At 47.4% G+C, this 21,888-nt stretch overlaps 1 protein-coding gene across 1 annotated transcript in view; it reads right to left on the reverse strand.

Moving 5' to 3' along the window:
- The window catches only part of WDR75 (WD repeat domain 75), a 93,708-nt gene extending 71,831 nt beyond the window's left edge, over positions 1 to 21,877 (reverse strand). Inside the window, exons 1-4 of the mRNA XM_030209594.1 lie at positions 21,684 to 21,877; positions 19,282 to 19,411; positions 8,060 to 8,125; positions 3,593 to 3,692 (exon numbers count right to left, since the gene is read on the reverse strand). Coding sequence (XP_030065454.1) covers positions 3,593 to 3,692; positions 8,060 to 8,125; positions 19,282 to 19,411; positions 21,684 to 21,772 — 385 coding nt within the window. The 5' untranslated portion in view covers positions 21,773 to 21,877. The remainder of the gene's footprint in view (positions 1 to 3,592; positions 3,693 to 8,059; positions 8,126 to 19,281; positions 19,412 to 21,683) is intronic.
- Between the last annotated feature and the right edge of the window lie 11 nt (positions 21,878 to 21,888).

Consider the following 21,888-nt stretch of genomic DNA (forward strand, 5'->3'; position numbering starts at 1 on the left):
ATATTTGTCACATATGTCTGGGATCAGAAAATAAGCAGGATGAATGCAAACACTGTCTTCCAGGTCAGTCAGGGTTCTCTCTCTACGCGCACACACACACACATAACATACAGTGGGGGAAATAAGTATTTGATCCCTTGCTGATTTTGTAAGTTTGCCCACTGACAAAGACATGAGCAGCCCATAATTGAAGGGTAGGTTATTGGTAACAGTGAGAGATAGCACATCACAAATTAAATCCGGAAAATCACATTGTGGAAAGTATATGAATTTATTTGCATTCTGCAGAGGGAAATAAGTATTTAATCCCTCTGGCAAACAAGACCTAATACTTGGTGGCAAAACCCTTGTTGGCAAGCACAGCGGTCAGACGTCTTCTGTAGTTGATGATGAGGTTTGCACACATGTCAGGAGGAATTTTGGTCCACTCCTCTTTGCAGATCATCTCTAAATCATTAAGAGTTCTGGGCTGTCGCTTGGCAACTCGCAGCTTCAGCTCCCTCCATAAGTTTTCAATGGGATTAAGGTCTGGTGACTGGCTAGGCCACTCCATGACCCTAATGTGCTTCTTCCTGAGCCACTCCTTTGTTGCCTTGGCTGTATGTTTTGGGTCATTGTCGTGCTGGAAGACCCAGCCACGACCCATTTTTAAGGCCCTGGCGGAGGGAAGGAGGTTGTCACTCAGAATTGTACGGTACATGGCCCCATCCATTCTCCCATTGATGCGGTGAAGTAGTCCTGTGCCCTTAGCAGAGAAACACCCCCAAAACATAACATTTCCACCTCCATGCTTGACAGTGGGGACGGTGTTCTTTGGGTCATAGGCAGCATTTCTCTTCCTCCAAACACGGCGAGTTGAGTTCATGCCAAAGAGCTCAATTTTTGTCTCATCTGACCACAGCACCTTCTCCCAATCACTCTCGGCATCATCCAGGTGTTCACTGGCAAACTTCAGACGGGCCGTCACATGTGCCTTCCGGAGCAGGGGGACCTTGCGGGCACTGCAGGATTGCAATCCGTTATGTCGTAATGTGTTACCAATGGTTTTCATGGTGACAGTGGTCCCAGCTGCCTTGAGATCATTGACAAGTTCCCCCCTTGTAGTTGTAGGCTGATTTCTAACCTTCCTCATGATCAAGGATACCCCACGAGGTGAGATTTTGCGTGGAGCCCCAGATATTTGTCGATTGACAGTCATTTTGTACTTCTTCCATTTTCTTACTATGGCACCAACAGTTGTCTCCTTCTCGCCCAGCGTCTTACTGATGGTTTTGTAGCCCATTCCAGCCTTGTGCAGGTGTATGATCTTGTCCCTGACATCCTTAGACAGCTCCTTGCTCTTGGCCATTTTGTAGAGGTTAGAGTCTGACTGATTCACTGAGTCTGTGGACAGGTGTCTTTCATACAGGTGACCATTGCCGACAGCTGTCTGTCATGCAGGTAACGAGTTGATTTGGAGCATCTACCTGGTCTGTAGGGGCCAGATCTCTTACTGGTTGGTGGGGGATCAAATACTTATTTCCCTCTGCAGAATGCAAATAAATTCATATACTTTCCACAATGTGATTTTCCGGATTTAATTTGTGATGTGCTATCTCTCACTGTTACCAATAACCTACCCTTCAATTATGGGCTGCTCATGTCTTTGTCAGTGGGCAAACTTACAAAATCAGCAAGGGATCAAATACTTATTTCCCCCACTGTATGCTGTGTTTCAAAAATTAATTAAAAAAAAAAAAAAGAAAAAAAACTGTAACTCTGTAGAACGTGACCAATTTCAATAAACATTAGGATAGATTATCCTGAATAAATTTGCAGTAAGCCTACACTCATGCCAACTAACTCACCTAAATGACATCACTATCACCTAGTGATTATCATCATTATACACGCCAGGGGCATAGCCAGACCTTGGCGGGAGGGGAGTCCAGAGCCCAAGGTGGGGGAGGGGCACATTTTAGCCGACCCCCCCCCTCGCCGCCGCAAGGTACCTTTACTGGCGGGGGTCCCCAACCCCCGCCAGCCTTAGTCTTCTTCAGAGCCGCGTTTGCTGATCTGTGTTGCGAGTCCTGACATCCTGCACTCTCCTTTAAGTGAAACTGCTCAGTTTCACATAAAGGAACGTGCAGGACATGCTGGACGACAGGACTCACAGCACAGATCAGCGAACGCGCCAGAGACAGGTGCTGAAGAAGACTAAGGCTGGCAGGGTTGGGGACCCCCGCCAGCAAAGGTACCTTGTGGTGGCGGGTCAGCGGGGAGGTGAAAGTAGAGGGGGCCAGGACTAAATCTGTGGGGGCCCATGCCCCCACCTAGCTACGCCCCTGATACACGTAGATGTCATTTTGCTTTAAACGTAAACAGTTACCATGGCTTTCAATCAGGAGGATCTTTTCCTTATTAAAAATTAGTATCTGGAGAAAATGGTGTAAAGAGTTTCCAGAAAAAGAGGTAGAACAGTAAGCCTAGAATATGTTTTGAAGAAATTGTGAGAAATAGGCTCAACTGATTGCAAGTCAGAAATCTGCAGAGCCTGATGAGTTCGCATTGAAGAAAACATTGCAGCAGTTGAAGAACTTGTGCCGAGTCAAGAGGATGCACCCAAAACTCATAAGTCCATTCATCATATTTGTCGAGCAATTGGCATTTCTCAGTCAATGGCGTTTTGAATCATCCACTGTGATCTTGACCGAGGATGTCTTAGGCAGAGGGGAGTGAAACAGCTAACCGAAAATGACCGCATTGCACGTTGTTGATTTCATTTGGTTTACAGATGAGAAACTTTTCAAGGTTAAGCCACCGATCAGCATCTTAAATGACTGACACAGACTGCAGCGAAAAAGCACAGTTTTGCTGCCAATCTTCTGAATACTCACTCGGCATCCAGCAAATCAGTGTCCAAAATGGGATGCATAGAGCTTTCCTTCATCGACTCAGGTGCAAAGATTAATGGAGAGTACGGTTGTGAAGTTTTACTATCACAGCAGCCATTCAGGTGTATCGTTGGCAACATTTACGTGTTTCACCAGGACAGTGCAACTGCTCATTGTGCTTGTGAAACTATCCATCTGATGCAGAGAATGACTCTGGATTTCATTTCGCCAGACTTATGGTCTCCTAACAGCCCATGCCTGAACCCTGCTGATTACAGCATTTGGAGTCTTATGCAGCAGAATGTTTATAAAGAGGTCGTCAGTGACACAAATCGACCTAAGCAGAGCTTGGCTGAAGTGTCACTGATTCTGTGGTTGATCAGTGGAGAAAATAAATCCAAGTATGTATGCGTGCCAACAGGAGCCATGCTGAACATCTGCTGTAGGCTTACTGCGAATTTATTCAGAATGATATATCCCAAATTTTATTGAAACTGTTCATACAGTTTTTTTTGTTTTGTTTTTAAACACACACATACAAAAACCATGGATCCTTTGTGCTTGTCTCATTTATGAGGAAAAGAAGATAAAGTTAAAGATCACATGAACTTTGACAAACAGCTGTAAGAAAGGAACATAGGAAGACTAGATTAAACATGATGCAGATAAAGACCATTACGTCTCTGTTTCCAGGCATGAAACATTTTGAAAATGAGTACCTGATGCTTCGCTGTTATTCTTTGGAATTATGGCGAACACCGAATCCTGCACAGCAGCAGAGGTGTACAGAGCAAGAAACCTCCAACCAACAAGAAAAGTCTAAAAACAGAACAAAATTGGGAGACTCATCAGACCTGAGGTTCAAGCAGGCTGCAATATTAAGAATTTCTGTCATTCACAACCACATCAGGACGACAGCAATGTACACAAGATAAAAGTTAGTTTTCAGAGATATAATGCTCCAGCCAAGAAGAGCTTAGAACTAGTCTAAGTTTGACTTCAAAGGGCTTCAAGACATTATACCCCTCATTCTACAACTTTAATGCTTAAATTTAAGTGCCATCTGCCAGCTATTATAAAATACTAGCATTTACATCCTTAAAATGTTACGTCCATGTGCGTAAATGCAAGCTGGGCACCGAGCAGTATTCTACAAGCTTAGTAGTGCCCAACCCGCATAGGACTAAATTCTATATATGGTGCCTAAAGAAAAAAAATCTGTTCTGAAAAAAAACCTCGCTCAATGCTAATTCTATAAGCAGCGCTTAAAGTTAGGCGCGGTTTATAGAATAGCACTTATGCCCGGGAACTACGACTACATTTAGATGCGGCCACTTAAAATAAAAAATGTGGTGCAAATGTTTGCACCTTTTATTAGGTGTGGATCTCAATTTTATTCTATAATTATGCATGTAACCGAAAGGAACGTCCCTGATCCGCCCATGACCCTTCCATTTCCACACCCCCTTTTTTTGACTCGTGCATAAAATTTAGGCACATACATTTTAATTCTAATTAGTGCCAATAATTGCATGTTAAAAAGCCAATTGTCAGTGCTAATTAGCTCATTATTCAGTTAAATTTCATGCACAAATTGAGCATGCGTCTAACATGCAATTTTTAGTGCTTTTTATAGAATTAGGCCAACAGGTCCCACACTTATCCCTGGATTCTAAAAATGGTGCCCACATTTGTGCACGTTATTTTAAGAGATGAGCTCATTAGCACCATAACTGAGTACTAACAATCATTTATTGGTTTAATTGGCAACAATTTGGATTTGTGTGCGCATCTTGCTAGGTGCTATTCTATAAAAGATACGCATGCAAATCTTTTAACGTGCAACTGAAAATGAGGCATGGCCATGAAGAGTCAGGGGCATTCACTAAAAGATGCACACAGTATTACAGAATTTCAGGATATCCATGCCTAACTTCTTTGCTAGAATTACACCAAGTTTCACATCAGATAAATCCTCATGCCCAAAATTTGGGCGCGGATCTCGGCACTATGTGCCAAACTTAGAGCACCACTTATAGAAAAGCACTCAGCGTGCATCTTTGTTGATGCCCAAATATGGGTGCCATTTACTGAATCTAGTCCTTTGAGTGTAACTTACAATCTAATATAATAATTTGCTACTTGAACGTTCGACTGTGTCTCACTGGGATCGTAACCACCTGCTGACGTCACTGGCCAGCACTAGAACCCTGCTTGCCTGACGTCAGGACTCATGAGGTGGTTACGATCCCAGTGAGAGAGCGGGAAGCGCGCAACCGGAAAAAAGAACAGCGGACAGTTGAAGAACAGCAGGAGCGGGCAGAGACGTCCCTACATACACGTGCCCCCCCCCCCTCCAAAATCGCCAACCCCCCTCTGCTACCCTCCCCTCCTTACCGGGGTCCCAGCAGCAGCAATGAAGAGCGAGCAGGCTCGGCAACTCTGCTGCCTTCCCTTCTCTCTGACTCTGGTCCCGCCCTTGCGGAAACAGGAAATGAAGGCGGGATCAGAGTCAGAGCTCTCTTTTGTGGTGTTTTCATGGAATTTGGGCACCCAGATGCTGTTATAGAATTCATGCTCAGCATCCTGAAATCTGACACACAAATTTGGGGGACCTTTATAGAACTGCCTTCCCAGCTTTTCCTTGGAGCTTTACTTACAGCTTGAGTAACTTTACTGTTAGGTTCACAGCTCTATATGTTACATAATGCTGCCTGCCCTAGAAGGTTAGTACAGATCTCTTTGACAAAGGTGCCTGATAAGAGCAAAACATTTAACCAATAAACGCATGAAGAGGATTTTTATAGCCTTAGATCCCCAAACTAATGAAAACATATATAAGCAGATAAAAAAAACAGGCTGAAATGATCACTGCAGAAAGAAAGGCAGCTACTGTTGAAGGCAAAACAGGTTTGTTGTTCTGAACCTCTGCAAGGTACAAACATGTGTGACCATGTCAGTGAAAAGGTGACAGGTATCCAGAAACAAAACAAAAGAGTGTCATACCTAGCACCCACGTGGGGTTAACCCTGTGGCCACCTGGAAGGTCTGTCATCAGCACTGCTCAGGCCCGCCTGCACCTGGGCATATGCTCTACATTATAACCCTCCTCTCGGGTCCCGCTTGCCTCTGGTGAGTCTCCCACTCACAAATTATTCTATGGTGATTTCTAAGGACACTGGGGCCACACTCTCAGGGGTCCCATTGTTCTTATAAAAGCACCCACAGACCCAAAACACAAACCAACAGAATTCTTAGTCAGTCCAGGACAACAGAGCTAATAATGGGGTTATCATCAGAAAAACAGACCAGCAAATGATATAAAACAGGTGGAAAAACAAGCAATAACAAGTAACTGAATAAGGATCAATATTAAAGCTAACTTTGTTACTACCTAAGAAGCACCTATGTTACTAAGAAGCACCTGGGGAGTTTCAGGAAGTTAACTGCTCGCAGGTCTTAAACAGGATCTCAGGGCAGAGACGTTTATCCTCCGTACTCCCTCTCCGAGACTGGGAAAATCCAGTACCTTCTGGCTGGATTTTGAACTCTAGGGACACTCAGAGCCCAGAGCATTAACTTTTGAAAGAATCAGGCCAACAGAAGGGCAGGATACCTTTTCCTTAGGGCTTATGATAAAAAAAAAAAAGTCTTAACTGCAACAGCCTTAAAACACAGAACCACCACCACCACCTGCTGGCCAAACAAAAGAAATACACTGCATGATGAAAAATATTACAATTCGCAGGCTTGAAAACCCCCTATTTCGTCACAATGTGGTTTTAATGAATTCTATTAGAGCAAACAATTTGTATTACAAACCCCACAAAGGGAAAGGATTTTGAATTTAGTTCATGCCTTTTTTCAGTTGACAGGGGGGCTTATAATCTAAGGGCCCTGTTTACTAAGGTGCGCTAGTATTTTAAGCATGTGCTAATGCTAGACACACCCATAGGAATATATGGCTGTCTCTAGCGTTAGAGCACACTAAAAAAGCTACTGCGCCTACAGCATAGCTTAGTAAACAGGGCCCTAAGTTTGTACCTGAGACCACAGAGATTAAGGGGGTCTTTTACAAAGGTGCAGGCTAAATGTTAGAGACACCTGCATCCCTGTGGAAAAAAGTGGGGTATAAATGTGCAAATAAATAAATAAATAAAATATTCTTATGAGTGTCTCCAGAGTTTAGTACATGCTAATTTTTATCGCACACTAAAAATGCTAGCGCACCTTAGTAAAAGGACACTTAAGTGACTTGTCCAAGATCACAAACTCTCAGCCACTGCTCAAACCATTAGGTGACTCCTCCACCGTTCTTCCTCTTATTAGCAGTACCTTTTACCTCCCTTTTGCTTAGAGAGCTGAGGGGAAGAAACAGAGGATGCTGGTGGCTTTCAAATTTAGAGAAAAGGCAGTAAGAGCGGGAAATGATAAAGGCTTTTAGCACAATGAACAAGTAAATAAAGAATGGATTATATGTTCTTTCAAAAATTACTGGACCAAAGTGGACATACCATAAAAGTTTTGGCAGACAATAACAAAACTCAATTTTCGATGCACAACTGAACTCTGGAAGTTGTTCTCAGTCAAGTTTAATAAATACAGCTGACTTCTGGAGAACAGATTCATTAACAATTATTAGCCAGGTATACTTAAAGACAGCAGCATGGAATGGATCTTCCTATTTTGCATCTGCTGCATACTTTCAAGAGACAAACTGGCCACTGCAGAGAGAGGATGCCGTTTCAGACCGCTGATAAACTAGTATTATAGTTCTTAACATTCTTCTGAACTGGACAGATCTGCAGCTGCACATAGTATTTTAAAAATACTGATATCTAGGACCAGCCCAGCCATCAGTGCTGCTGCTTGGAAGACCTGGGTTTGATTTGTGGGCCAAACTTCTGCTTCCTGATCAACATAACTGGAGGTACAACTATAAGGGGGAAAACCTGTGATAACTGCAGATGTGAAGTGCACGACAGTCTCTACACTGACAAAGACCATTCTGTCTTCTCGGAAAATAAATAAAATATTATCTCCACAGGCAACTGTCCCTGATCAGCAAAGCTAACACAACTGTTTGCCAAATTTGTGCTACGTCTTTATTTAGTTTATTGTCAAGAAAGGGAGAAAACTGAAAGCCAACCAGCCATCCAGTGAATCACAGGCAAAACTCCACCTACCTTTATTAGGATTCCATCCATAAAATCCCAGAGTTTAATACTGCCATCGACGGAGCAAGAATACAGCTAGAGATGAAACAAGAAGCAGAATCAGCACACTGATCAAAAACAATTAAAAGGGTCAGTGACAGAAAAAATCAAGTTGCTGCACAAAATACAGAAAAGGTCCAATATGGCATTCAAAGAAAGCAAGTTCGTTTACCAGAACACCTGCTATACATTATCCTTGTACCAGTAAAAAGCATATTTGCAGGGGTAACTTACTTTATAAAACAGCAGCCTTTTTCTACCTGTGATGTCTATTCAATTGTGTAGGCATATATGAATGAGTACGTTAACGTAGGCTGTACATAGGCAATTTGGAAGGCGACACTTAGGCGGTGTAGGGAGTTACCTTGCCACTTACTTGGAGGGGCTGAGAAGACAGGTTTCTAGCAACTGAGCTGGCTCCCGTCACCAGAACTCCAGTGTTGTCACAGCCATAAGTTTGTGAGGGAGCATTTGTGTACTATTGGAGATTACCTTAGGACAGGGGTGGGCAAAACTTCTATAGTGACTATGTATGAGATCTGTTTACACACAATGGAAGCAGTACATGCAAATCAAATAGATTTCACGTACAGTCACTACGGAAATCTTGAAAACAACTGGCTTGTGGCTCTCGAGGACTGTGGTTGTTTTTCAAGCTAATACTGGAGTATCCCCTTTGGCCAGTCTGCTTTTGTAGGATATCCACACACAATGAATATGTATGTAAGACATCTGAGTACAATGGAGGCAGTGTATGGGTTCAAGAAACTGGTCCTGTACAACAGACTGGAAAGTGTATGCTCCACAATCAGCTTGAAACACTGTTCTAAGAGCCAGTTTTACAAAAGGTACATATAAGCATATGTTGCTTTTATAAAGCACCACCAGGCAAAAAATACTATATATCACAAATGGCATTAAAATAAATATTTTATTCACCTGATATATGAATGAATTTCACAACTGAACCTCAGTAGTGTCACTGAGTCCAAAAATAAATCCAGATGTGCACATATCAGATGTAAATAGTTACACACACATCACAAGGGTGTGTGGAGGAGAAATGCTGCAACTGCTCGTTGACCGACTTTTACCATTAGGGAAAGGTTTTTCCTACTCTTCTATAGGTTTTACACTACATACTGTGAAGTGCATATATCAGATGGAAATAGTTACACATACATCACAATATGCACTACAAAACCTATACAGGAGTAAAAAAACACCTTCCCCTAATGGTAAAAGTCAGTCGAAAAGCAATAGTTTAAAAAAAAGCAGCATTTCTCCTCCACACACCCTTGTGATGTGTGTATAGCTATTTACATCCGATATGTGCACATCTGGATTTATTTTTGGACTCCTGATGCAGGCAGTATAGGCAGTAGATTTATTACTATTTAGAACTCTGGAAATATTACATTTAGTTATTTTATAATGTTCCATAGTAAAAACTGCCAATTTTATATAGTTACTAGTAAAAAGGTAAAATTATGTATAATCATACCTGATAATTTTCTTTCCATTAATCATAGCTGATCAATCCATAGACTGGTGGGTTGTGTCCATCTACCAGCAGGTGGAGATAGAGAGCAAACTTTTGCCTCCCTATATGTGGTCATGTGCTGCCGGAAACTCCTCAGTATGTCGATATCAAAGCTCCATCCGCAGGACTCAGCACTTAGAGAATTACACCCACGAAGGGACACTCTGCCCAGCTCACCACCGCCGAAACGGGGGAGGGGAATTACCCAGCTCATCCCCACACAAGTGGGGGAGGGGAATCCGTCCAGCTCATCCCCGCGGAGCGGGGGAGGGACACCACCCCGCCGATGCGGGGGGATCTGGCTTATCCTGCAACCGCAACCGCGGGAGGAGCTGACTGACCCGAACCCCGCCGAAGCGGGAGGGGTACAAAACTGCCCTACAGCCGCACGAAGCGGGAGGGAGTGCCGGCAGAATTATAAGTCTCAATCCAGCCCCGTAAAACGGAGGGGAGAGGAATGCAGCAGCTCACTGTAACACAAACTCGTCTTAACTCTTGAAGAATCCAAGTGAAAAACTTGAACACGAAGTCTTTCTGAAGTAACTGAAGAGTAAACTTGAACCTGAAATGCAACCAGAATAAAACAATACAGATATCTGGGAGGGGCTATGGATTGATCAGCTATGATTAATGGAAAGAAAATTATCAGGTATGATTATACATAATTTTACCTTCCATATCATCAAGCTGATCAATCCATAGACTGGTGGGATGTACCGAAGCAGTACTCACCCAGGGCGGGACATAGAAATCCCTGACCGCAACACTGAAGCTCCAAACCGGGCCTCCGCCCGAGCAGCCACAGTCAAGCGGTAATGCTTGGAGAATGTATGGGCCGAAGCCCAAGTTGCCGCCTTGCATATCTCTTCCAAGGAGACGGAACCGGCCTCTGCCATCGAGGCCGCCTGAGCTCTTGTGGAGTGAGCCTTCAGCTGGATAGGCGGCACCTTCCCTGCGGCCACATAAGCTGCTGCAATGGCTTCCTTGACCCATCTTGCCACTGTAGGCTTAGCAGCCTGCAGACCCCTACGAGGACCTGCAAACAGGACAACAGATGATCCGATTTCCGGAAATCATTGGTCACTTCCAAGTATCTGATGATGACTCGTCTCACATCCAGATATTTAAGAGCAGAGTACTCCTCTGGGTAGTCCTCCCTACGAAAGGAAGGGAGACAGAGCTGCTGATTCACATGGAAGCGAGAAACAATCTTGGGCAGAAAGGAAGGCACTGTGCGAATAGTCACTCCTGCCTCAGTGAACTGCAGAAAAGGCTCTCGACATGAGAGCGCCTGGAGCTCGGAAACTCTTCTGGCTGAAGTGATAGCCACCAAAAAGACTGCTTTCAACGTCAGGTCTTTCAGAGATGCCCTCGACAAGGGTTCAAACGGCGGCTTCTGCAATGCTCTTAGCACCAGGTTGAGATTCCACGCAGGCACCACTGAGTGCAGAGGAGGGCGCAGGTGATTAACTCCCTTGAGAAAGCGCACCACATCTGGCTGGGAAGCCAGGGAAGCACCCTTCAGGCGGCCCCTGAAGCAAGCCAGAGCCGCTACCTGGACCTTAAGGGAACTGAGCGACAGGCCTTTGTCCAGACCTTCTTGCAGGAACGCCAACACTGAAGAAATTGGAGCAGTGAAGGGAGAAAGTGAGCCTGCTTCACACCACGCTGCAAAGATACGCCAAACCCTGGCGTAAGCAGTAGAAGTAGAGCGTTTCCTCGCTCTCAGCATAGTGGCGATGACCTTGTCTGAGAAGCCCTTCTTCCTCAGACGCTGCCGCTCAATAGCCAGGCCGTAAGACCAAAGGGGGAGGGATCCTCCATCACCACGGGACCCTGATGTAACAGGCCCTGCTCCACTGGCAGCCGCAGAGGATCGTCGATTGAGAGCCTGATCAAGTCCGCATACCAGGGACGTCTGGGCCAATCCGGACCCACCAGGATTATCCTGCCGGGATGTCTTGCCACCCGGTCTAGGACCCTGCCCAACATGGGCCAGGGTGGGAACACATAGAGAAGCTCTTGTGTCGGCCATTGTTGGAGAAGAGCATCTACTCCCAGGGATCGAGGGTCCCGTCCTCTGCTGAAGAAGCGCGGCACTTGGCAATTGGCCGATGACGCCATCAGATCTAGGCTCGGCTGGCCCCAGCGCTTCGTGATGTCCAAGAACGCCTGAGCAGATAGCTGCCACTCTCCGGGCTCCAAGGTATGGCGACTGAGAAAGTCCGCCTTGACATTCATGACTCCGGCAATGTGGGCCGCTGACAGCTGTTCCAGGTTCGCTTCCGCCCACTGGCATAGACTCATAGCCTCCTTGGCTAGAGGGGCGCTCTTGGTACCTCCCTGGCGGTTGACATAGGCCACAGCCGTGGCATTGTCCGACAGTACCCGTACAGGCTTCAGCACCAGTACCGGGATGAACTCCAAAAGCGCCAACCGAATGGCTCTGAGTTCCAGGAGGTTGATAGACCACTTCGCCTCTGCAGGAGACCAGAGCCCCTGCGCTGTCCTTCCCAAGCAGTGGGCTCCCCAGCCCGACAATGAGGCGTCCGTCGTGACGACAATCCACTCTGGGGTCACCAGAGGCATTCCTGCAGACAACTTGTCTGCCTGCATCCACCAGCTCAGCGCCTTGCGCACTGCTGGATCCAAGGGAAGACGCACCACATAATCCTCCGACATCGGAGTCCAGCGCTGCAGCAGAGAGTGTTGTAGTGGTCTCATATGAGCCCTGGCCCAGGGCACTACTTCCATCGTGGCCGTCATAGAGCCCAACAGCTGCACATAGTCCCAAGCCCGAAGAGGAGAGGCTACCAGGAACTGGTCCACCTGAGCCTGAAGTTTGACAATCCGATTGTCTGGCAGGAACACTCTGCCCACTTGGGTGTCGAATCGAACTCCCAGATACTCCAGGGACTGAGTCGGGCGCAGCTGGCTCTTCTCCCAGTTGATGATCCATCCCAGGGAGCTCAAAAGAGCAACTACCCGGTCCACAGCTTTGCCGCACTCTGCATAAGAGGGGGCTCGGATCAACCAGTCGTCCAGATAAGGATGGACTTGTACTCCTTCCTTTCGCAGGAAGGCCGCTATGACCACCATTACTTTGGAAAAGGTCCGCGGAGCAGTAGCCAACCCGAACGGGAGGGCTCTGAACTGGAAGTGTCGGCCCAGGACTGCAAAACGCAGAAAGCGTTGATGAGGAGGCCAGATGGGAATATGCAGGTACGCTTCCTTGATGTCCAAGGAAGCCAGGTACTCCCCTGCCTTCACTGCCGCTATAACAGAGCGGAGAGTCTCCATGCGAAAGTGCCGCACTTTCAAGGCCCGATTGACCCCTTTGAGGTCGAGGATAGGCCGGACAGAACCTCCTTTCTTTGGTACCACAAAGTAAATGGAGTAACGCCCCTTGCCAAGCTGACTTTCTGGCACCGGAACGACCGCACCCCAGGCGGATCAGATTGTCCAAAGTCTGCATGCACTGCCACAGCTTTGACCGGAGACTTGCAGGGAGAGAGTACAAACCCGTCTCTTAAGGGTCGGCAGAACTCTAGCTTGTAGCCGTCTCTGATGACTTCCAGCACCCAAGCGTCTGAAGTTATTGTGGTCCACTCGCCCAGAAACGAGGACAGCCGTCCTCCAATCTGCACTGGGGCGTGGACCAAGACCCCGTCATTGGGTACGAGACCCTGGGGGAGGACCGGAGGGAGCACCTCCGGGACGGCGGTCTCTGCGAAAGGAACGCTGCTTGGGGGAGAAATGCCTCTTAAAGGAAGAGGGGGCAGAAGAACCCGACCTGCCCGGGCGGTACCGACGGGCTTCCTGAAACCGTCCTCTGGAGGTACCGGGACGAGCACTAGCCCGAGCCCTGACCTCTGGTAACTTCTTGCCCTTAGATGTGCCGAGATCGGTCACGATTTTGTCCAGCTCGACCCCAAAGAGCAGCTTGCCTTTAAAAGGCAACCTAGCCAGGCGGGATTTAGAGGCGTGGTCAGCAGACCAATGTTTCAGCCAAAGCCACCGCCGCGCAGAGACTGTCTGAGCCATGCCTTTAGCTGAGGCTCTCAAGACATCATACAGCAAGTCTGCCACATAGGCTAAGCCCGATTCCAGGGCTGGCCAATCATCCCTCAAGGAATGATCCGAGGGGGAAGCCCGCTGCACCATAGTCAGGCACGCCCTGGCCACATAGGAGCCGCAAACTGAGGCCTGCAAACTTAAAGCAGCCGCCTCAAAGGACGACCTTAAGGCCGCCTCCAATCTCCTGTCTTGGGCGTCCTTTAGGGCCGTGCCACCTTCCACCGGCAATGCCGTTTTCTTAGTCACCGCAGTGATTAAAGAATCCACGGTAGGCCACAGATAGGCCTCACGTTCACTCACAGCCAAAGGATAGAGGCGGGACATAGCCCTAGCCACTTTAAGGCTCGCTTCTGGGACATCCCATTGAGCCGAAATTAAGGTGTGCATGGCATCATGCACGTGGAAGGTTCTAGGCGGGCGCTTCGTCCCCAGCATAATGGCAGAGCCAACAGGGGCTGAGGGAGAGACGTCCTCCGGAGAGGAAATCTTCAAAGTGTCCATGGCCTGTAACAACAGGTGGGCAAATCCTCTGGGCGAAAAAGCCGCGCTGCAGAGGGGTCATCCGCTCCATCCGAGCGGGGATCCGTCTCCTCCAAGGAATCCGCAAAGGACCGTTGGGAGACCTCAGACACGCTGCCCTCATCTACATCGGAGGAGACAAATTCCTCCAAGGCCTGGGAATCAACCCGAGGGCGTTTACCTCTGGGAACCTCAACCTCTTTACCAGACGAGGGAGCGGGGGCAGCGTTGTGCATGAGGAAGGCCTGATGCAGCAGCAAAACAAACTCGGGGGAGAAACCCCCCAGACTGTGCACTTCCGCAGCCTGGGCAACAGCCCTAGGCGCACTCTCAACCGGCGCTCGCAACAGCGGGGGAGAGGCCTGCTGCGCATCAAAATGGCGTCCGGCGCGAAACTCCGCGAAGGAGCCGCGCGGGAAGAACGGCTCTTAACTTTAGCCGCTTCTGTGCCGTCGCCCAAATTAAGGGCGTTCATGGCATTAATGTCTCCAACCTCAAGGGCGGCCCAAGAAGAAGCCGTCCGAGCCGCGTGGCCGGCCAAAATGGCGGAGGCGAGGAGCGGGGGATGGGCGTTTATGGCGGGAAAAACCGCCACGCCGGAGGAAGGACCGGGACATTCATCGGTCACGAAACTGCCACCCAACAAGGGCGAATCAGGCTTTAAGACCCCCGCATCCCCTCTAGAAGCGCTCAAGCGACCCGGGGAGCGACCCTTTGCGCCCTCGCCCTCCGACGCCATGTGCCACGAGGAGAAGAATCGGGGAACCCCCGCCCGCTATAAAAAGGTAAAATTACCTGCTGTCCGCTCCGAGTTGTAACGACCTGGTGTCCCAGTGAGTAGCTGCAATAGACGCTTAAATAAACGTCGAAATAACGCCTTAAAGACGTTTAAAAATTTTTTTTTTTTTTTTTTTTTTTTTTTTTTTTTTTAACGGAGCCAGCGGGAGGGGGGAGAAAAGGAGGGACCTGGCACCACCAGGTTTGCACTTGCTCAAAAGAGCCCTCAACCCCAGGCACTCAACAAAACCTAAAAATTAGGCTTGGAGGCCTAGCCAGAGCTGCTGCTGCTGTGTGTGACCACCACCTGCTGAGATAGAGAACATACTGAGGAGTTTCCGGCAGCACATGACCACATATAGGGAGGCAAAAGTTTGCTCTCTATCTCCACCTGCTGGTAGATGGACACAACCCACCAGTCTATGGATTGATCAGCTTGATGATATGGAAAGGCCCGTTTCTGACACAAATGAAACGGGCGCTAGCAAGGTTTTCCTTGGAGTGTGTATGTTTGGGAGAGTATGTGAGAGTGACTGTTTGAGAGTCAGAGTGAAAGTGTGAGTGTGTGAGAGAGAGAGTGAGTCTGGGTGTGAGTGTGTTTGTGAGAGAGTGTGTGTGAGAATGAGAGTGTGTGTATGTGAGACACAGTGTGAGAGAGAGTGTGTGTGTCTGGGCACAGAGAGAGTGTGTGTGTGAGACACAGATTCTCTGTGAGAGTGAGTGTATGACACCAAGCGAGTGTGTGAGTGACTGTGTGGCACATAGAGAGTGAATGTGATACTGTGTGAGACAGTGTGTGAGAGTGAGAGTCAGAAAGACATTGTATATGAGAGAGAGAGTGTGAGCCGTGCCCTTCCAATCCATGGCCATCTGTCCCCTGCCCCCTCCATTCATCCTTTTCCAGCAATTCCCCTCTGTCCCTGAGCCCTGCCCTCCCAATCCATGGCCATCCATGTTTGTCTGTCACCTGCCCCCTCCATTCATCCCTATCCAGCATTTCCCCTCTCTGCCTGAGGCCTGCCCTGCAATCCATAACCATCCATGGCCATCTGTCCCCTCCATTCATCCCTATGCAGCAATTCCCCTCTCCCTGAGTCCTGCCCTTCCAATCCATGCCCATCCATGCTCCTCTGTCACCTGGCCCCTCCATTTTTCCCTATCCAGCATTTCCCCTCTCTGCCTGAGGCCTGCTCTGCAATCCATATCCATCCATGCCCATCTGTCCCCTCCATTCATCCCTATCCAGCAATTCCCCTCTCCCTGAGTCCTGCCCTTCCAATCCATGCCCATCCATGCTCATCTGTCACCTGGCCCCTCCATTTTTCCCTATCCAGCATTTCCCCTCTCTGCCTGAGGCCTGCTCTGCAATCCATATCCATCCATGCCCATCTGTCCCCTCCATTCATCCCTATCCAGCAATTCCCCTCTCCCTGAGTCCTGCCCTTCCAATCCATGCCCATCCATGCTCCTCTGTCACCTGGCCCCTCCATTTTTCCCTATCCAGCATTTGCCCTCTCTGCCTGAGGCCTGCTCTGCAATCCATATCCATCCATGCCCATCTGTCCCCTCCATTCATCCCTATCCAGCAATTCCCCTCTCCCTGAGTCCTGCCCTTCCAATCCATGCCCATCCATGCTCCTCTGTCACCTGGCCCCTCCATTTTTCCCTATCCAGCATTTGCCCTCTCTGCCTGAGGCCTGCTCTGCAATCCATATCCATCCATGCCCATCTGTCCCCTCCATTCATCCCTATCCAGCAATTCCCCTCTCCCTGAGTCCTGCCCTTCCAATCCATGCCCATCCATGCTCATCTGTCACCTAGCCCCTCCATTTTTCCCTATCCAGCAATTTCCCTCTCTCCCTGAGTCCTGCCCTCCCAATCCATGCCCATCCATACTCCTCTGTCCCCTGCCCCCTCCATTCATCCATTTCCAGTAATTCCCCTCTCTCCCTGTGCCCTGCCCTCCTAATCCATACCCATCCATACTCCTCTGTCCCCTGCAGCCTCCATTCATCCTTTTCCAGCAAGTCCCCTCTCGCCCTTCCATGACCCCCCCCCCCTCGCATCCATGCTACTCTCTCTGCCATGTCCCAGCCTGGGCCGCCCTCTTCTCCCCCCCCCCCCCTTCGCATCCATGCATCCCTTTTTTTTATTCTTTTTAACTTTACCTCCGTGGCGGTTCGTGCAGCGAAGCGTCAGGGAAGGAGGCGGCGCTCCCGACGTCTAGCTTTCCCTTCGCTGTGACACAGCGAAGGAGGGTAGACGTCGGGAGCGCCGCCTCCTTCCCTGACGCTTCGCTTCCGGATTTGTTTGTTTAGACGCGAGGGCGGGGCAGAGACGGCTTGCTGGCTTCACAACACGAACGCCACGAACCCTTTCAGAACGTTGTCCTCATTAGAACGTTCACGGTGCGTTTTATTATATTAGATAGAATACTAGTATTTACATAATAGACTGTTATACACTTAAGTGCTAGTTGGGAATTAAGGGGTATTCTATAACTCTGTGACGCAACTCAGTGCATAAATGCAAAGGAGCATGCATGAGGGAGATGAATGGGCGGGTCCCACATTTATACGCATCACTTAAGTCACACGCTGAAGTTCCACATTTAAAAGCACATTTATGCCTGCTATTGACATGGGCTACATGGGCGCACCTAGTATTCTATAATAGAATCTGGGAGCCCAGATGCCGTAACAGAATTAGCGCTTAGCACGCTGCATCTTGGCATCTAACTTTTAGCGACCTTTACAGAAGGCCAGAAGAACATAAAATGAAACTTACAAAGGGGACGATCTTTAATGGAAAGGACACATTAACATTAAGATCTCACATTCAGATGGCAGGTAGAACCATAAACTGGGTCCTTTTTCTGAAAGTTTTAGGGATGAGGAATTCATTTAAACCTCATACTGTATGTTATTTAGCAGAATTTTCAAAACTTTTGCAAAGACTTCCCCCAGGGAGTATGACATATTACCAAAAATGGACATAGGACAGCAAATCTGTGCTTTCCATAAACCATCACCTGTGCCTGCAGGCTAAAAAGAGCAGAGAACCACAGTTAGGGGCTAGTTATGGGGATTTCAAGCACCTAGTTTCTACCACCAGTCCCAAATGGAAATGTTTCAGTTCTGCTGTCCATAGGTTCTGTTTCAAGGCAGGCGTGTCAGCTATCAGCTCATTTGGACCTAGGGTTTGCAATGGTGATTGAGAAGCAATTGGGTTTAAAACCACCTCAGAACTTAGAAGTTGTTTAGCACTGAAGGGATTCTGTGTTGATGTTACTGAGGTGACACCAGAATTTGAGTATGTACTACTACTTATCATTTCTAAAGCGCTACTAGACATATGCAGCGCTGTACACTGAAATAAAGAGACAGTCCCTGCTCGACAGAGCTTACAATCTAATTAGGACAGACAAACAGGACAAACAAATTGTATTTGTTTTGTATAAGCTGTAAGCTCTTTGTGCCCTTTATTTTTTTCTCAAAGAACTTTTAATATTCATAACAGCTTATAGCAAGTACAGTAAGAGCTCTGTTTACTAAGCCTAAAAGCACGCTAAAAATAAGTGTGCGCTAACAATAGAGACACCCATTATATTCCTATGGGTGTCTAATCATTAGCATGTGCTAAAACGTTTGCATGCCTACAAAGCGGCTTAGTTAACAGGGCCCTAAATTTTGGTTACAAATATTTTATATATCCCTTGCATAATTTTTAATTTTTTAAGAGATACTTAGTTTTTTTTTTCTTTTGTTCAGCTGTGAATTATTGTGTTCAGTGTGTCACAACAGAAGAAAAGTTGAGAACCACTGCTCTAGACATCATGCACCTTGTAAGGTCCAAGATGTGTGTTATTGGCCAGCAACAAGGTTCAAGACCTACTACTACTGTGCAGCAAACTCAGGTTAACATCTGCTGCCTAACAGAGCTGGGAGCGTGAAGATGTCAGAGGGGGAAAAGGTATTTTGGTACTACTGGCAATCATCACCTCTAATAACAAGGCCCTCATGTCAATGAGGGATAGTTAAAACTTGCCAAGGCATTCATCTGGTGTAAGGAATATATAAATAAAAAGAAGGAGAAAAAAATTTGGATAATGAGAAATATCCAAAATAGAATACCACAGATTAAAATTTTCTTATAGAACAAAATGTATCAGTTCTGTAAGCAAAACAAGCTGAATCAAATTCTCAATTAACCCACATGATAAAAACCAATTTCTCGCCTTGCACAGGTGGAAGGCACTGGTTCCATGCTGACGTACCTGAAGATGGTTCCCAGGGTTGAGTTGGATTCCTGTCACCACATTGCTATGGCCCTGCAGCAGGTGCACACATTCTTCTGTAGCAGTCCTGTACACTTTCACAAAGTCACCAGAAACACACAGCAGATATCTAGAAGGAAGACCGCAAACAGATCTTAATGACAATCAGATAACTATCTTCATACTAATGTCAGACTCATAAAGAGAACAAAATAAAACATTTATTCCACTGTCCTTAAAAAACTGCACATGAATTATGTGAAGACCACAAAACAGTTATACTATGTAAAATAAATACACTGTACAAGGTGCAAAATGAAGTAAGGTTTACATGAAGTCAGATTCAGGAACTTCAACAGGATTGACAATCTATATATGTGGTATCAAAGTTTAGTCCATTGGGCTATAATTTCTGCAGCTCAAAAGTGGGCCAATTAAACCCTTTTGTATGTTAGTCACATGAGGGTCATTTTATAAATCTTTTTCCTTTTCAGGGGCTGGAAGGAGGCCTGAAATCCAACAAGCTACAGTCTTATCAGGGTTAAGAACGAGACTGTTTGGTAAGCCACAATAAAACAGTGTCAAGACAGAATTGTACTTTAAAGAGGTTGATATGATGAGGGATGAAAGGAAAATCCAGGAGGATATTGTCTGCATAAAAATAAAAGTTCACGTGACCATAGTTACACCAGATCTAAAGCTGGTCTACATGTTGTCACATAGTAGATGATGGCAGTTAAAGGCCTGCATTGTCCATCCAGTCTGCCTAACATATGCACACTACTTGAGTTGTCCTTGCCATTTTTAGGCCACAAACCATAGAAGTCTGTCTCACACTGGCTTAATATTCAACTACTGGAATTGCAGTCAAAGCCTGCTCCAGCCCAACAAGATCTATCCATCCATAATCAAGACACAAACCATAGATGTCTGTCCAGCACTAGCCTTACTTTCCACAACTAGATTTACTGCTTACGCACAGCTAAGTGTTTTGATTTTATTCTCTTTCCATTTAGGAATCCTTTGTGTAAATCCCACACATTCTTGAATTGTTACTGTTTAACCACCTCCCATAGGAGGGTACTTCAGGCATCCACCACCCTCTCCCCCCCCCCCCCCCCCACCCACCTCAATTCATGTTCTCTATCACTTACCCTTCTCTAGAAAAGGTTTATTTGCTTTCAACTATTTAAACATGTAGAGCATATCACCCTTATCCCTCCTTTCCTCTAGGATTTACATATTCAGGTCCGCAAGTCTCTTCTCCTAGGTTTCTTGGCACAAATCCCTTATAATTTTTGTCACACTTTTCTGAACCGCTTCAAGTCTTTCTATGTCCTTAGCAAGATACTGCCTCCAAAACCTAACATCATATTCACCAATGATATGTATAGGGGCATCAACACTTCCTTTCTACTGCTGGTTAAACACCTCTCTCTATATACAGCGCAGCATACCAGGGCTGCCGAGAGACTGAACCGGGCCCAGGGCAGGGCTGCCAGGCCTAGGGCATGGCCGCCGCCCCCCCAAATTGTCATCCGCTACCACGCCCTGAACACTGCCATTGCTCCCCCTACCCCGATCTCTGCCGTGACTGAAATACATTGGCCGGCGGGGATCCCAGGCCCCACCAGCAGAAGACGTCTTCTCCTCCAGTGTCGACTGCCTGCCCCTGCGGCTGGTTTTCCTCTCAGGGCATGCTCAGTTTCAAAAGCAAGTATGCGTGCCTGAGAGGAAAAGCAGTTGCTCAGCAATGGGCAGAAGAGCAGCGCTGGAGGAAGCTCCGGGTCCTCCCCGGCCTCCAAGGGGGGCCTGGCGCTGGGGTCTCTCTCTCCTGCTCCTGTGAGAAAGTGATCACTCTGGTCCTATCATGAGCAGGAGAGAGACACCTGCGCCGGGCTCCCCTTGGAGGCCTGGGGAATTTTGCCCCCCCCCCCCCCCCCCCTCGGTGGCCCAGTAGCATACTTCTGACTACAAAGTACAACCACTGTTTTTCACACTGTTTCACCACCTTCAGCTCCTCAGACACAATCGTCCCAAAGTCTCTCTCCTGAGATGTGCTACTTACATACACGTATGCACACAGGTTCTATAACGTAACTGGGCACCCATAGAATGGACTCTCACAATAGCATCAGAGCACCTAAATGGAGGCCCCCACATATAGAACTGTCCCAATCAATTCGCACACAGATATGACTTGTTTACTCCTGTGTATACCAATGGCGTTATCTAGAAATATAGGCAGCACCCATCGTAAAGGTAGACAGTTGGAGGTTATAGAGTGCTTTAGACAGCTGCTGTGGTCAGCACCACAAGGCCAGAAACGGCTACACAGGGCAACCCGGCGTTGCCTGAATGATTTACCCCCTCCTGCCATGCGCCGACACCTCACCACTTACTTGGAAGGCGCTGAGAAGACGGGCCTCCGGTAACCTAGCCGGCTCCCACCACAGCGGAGCAACCGAATTTCCGCTGCAGTCGCCACCATTGTCCCTTTCAGTCCACAAGACACATGGAGCAACCAAGAAACACCGACAACAACAAGCAAAACAGCAAACCGCGTCGCAAGAAGGTGCACGTTCCAACTGAGCACATGCGCACCTA

This window comes from Microcaecilia unicolor, chromosome 7, assembly GCF_901765095.1.
Source record: "Microcaecilia unicolor chromosome 7, aMicUni1.1, whole genome shotgun sequence".
Classification (NCBI taxonomy): Eukaryota; Metazoa; Chordata; class Amphibia; order Gymnophiona; family Siphonopidae; genus Microcaecilia; species Microcaecilia unicolor.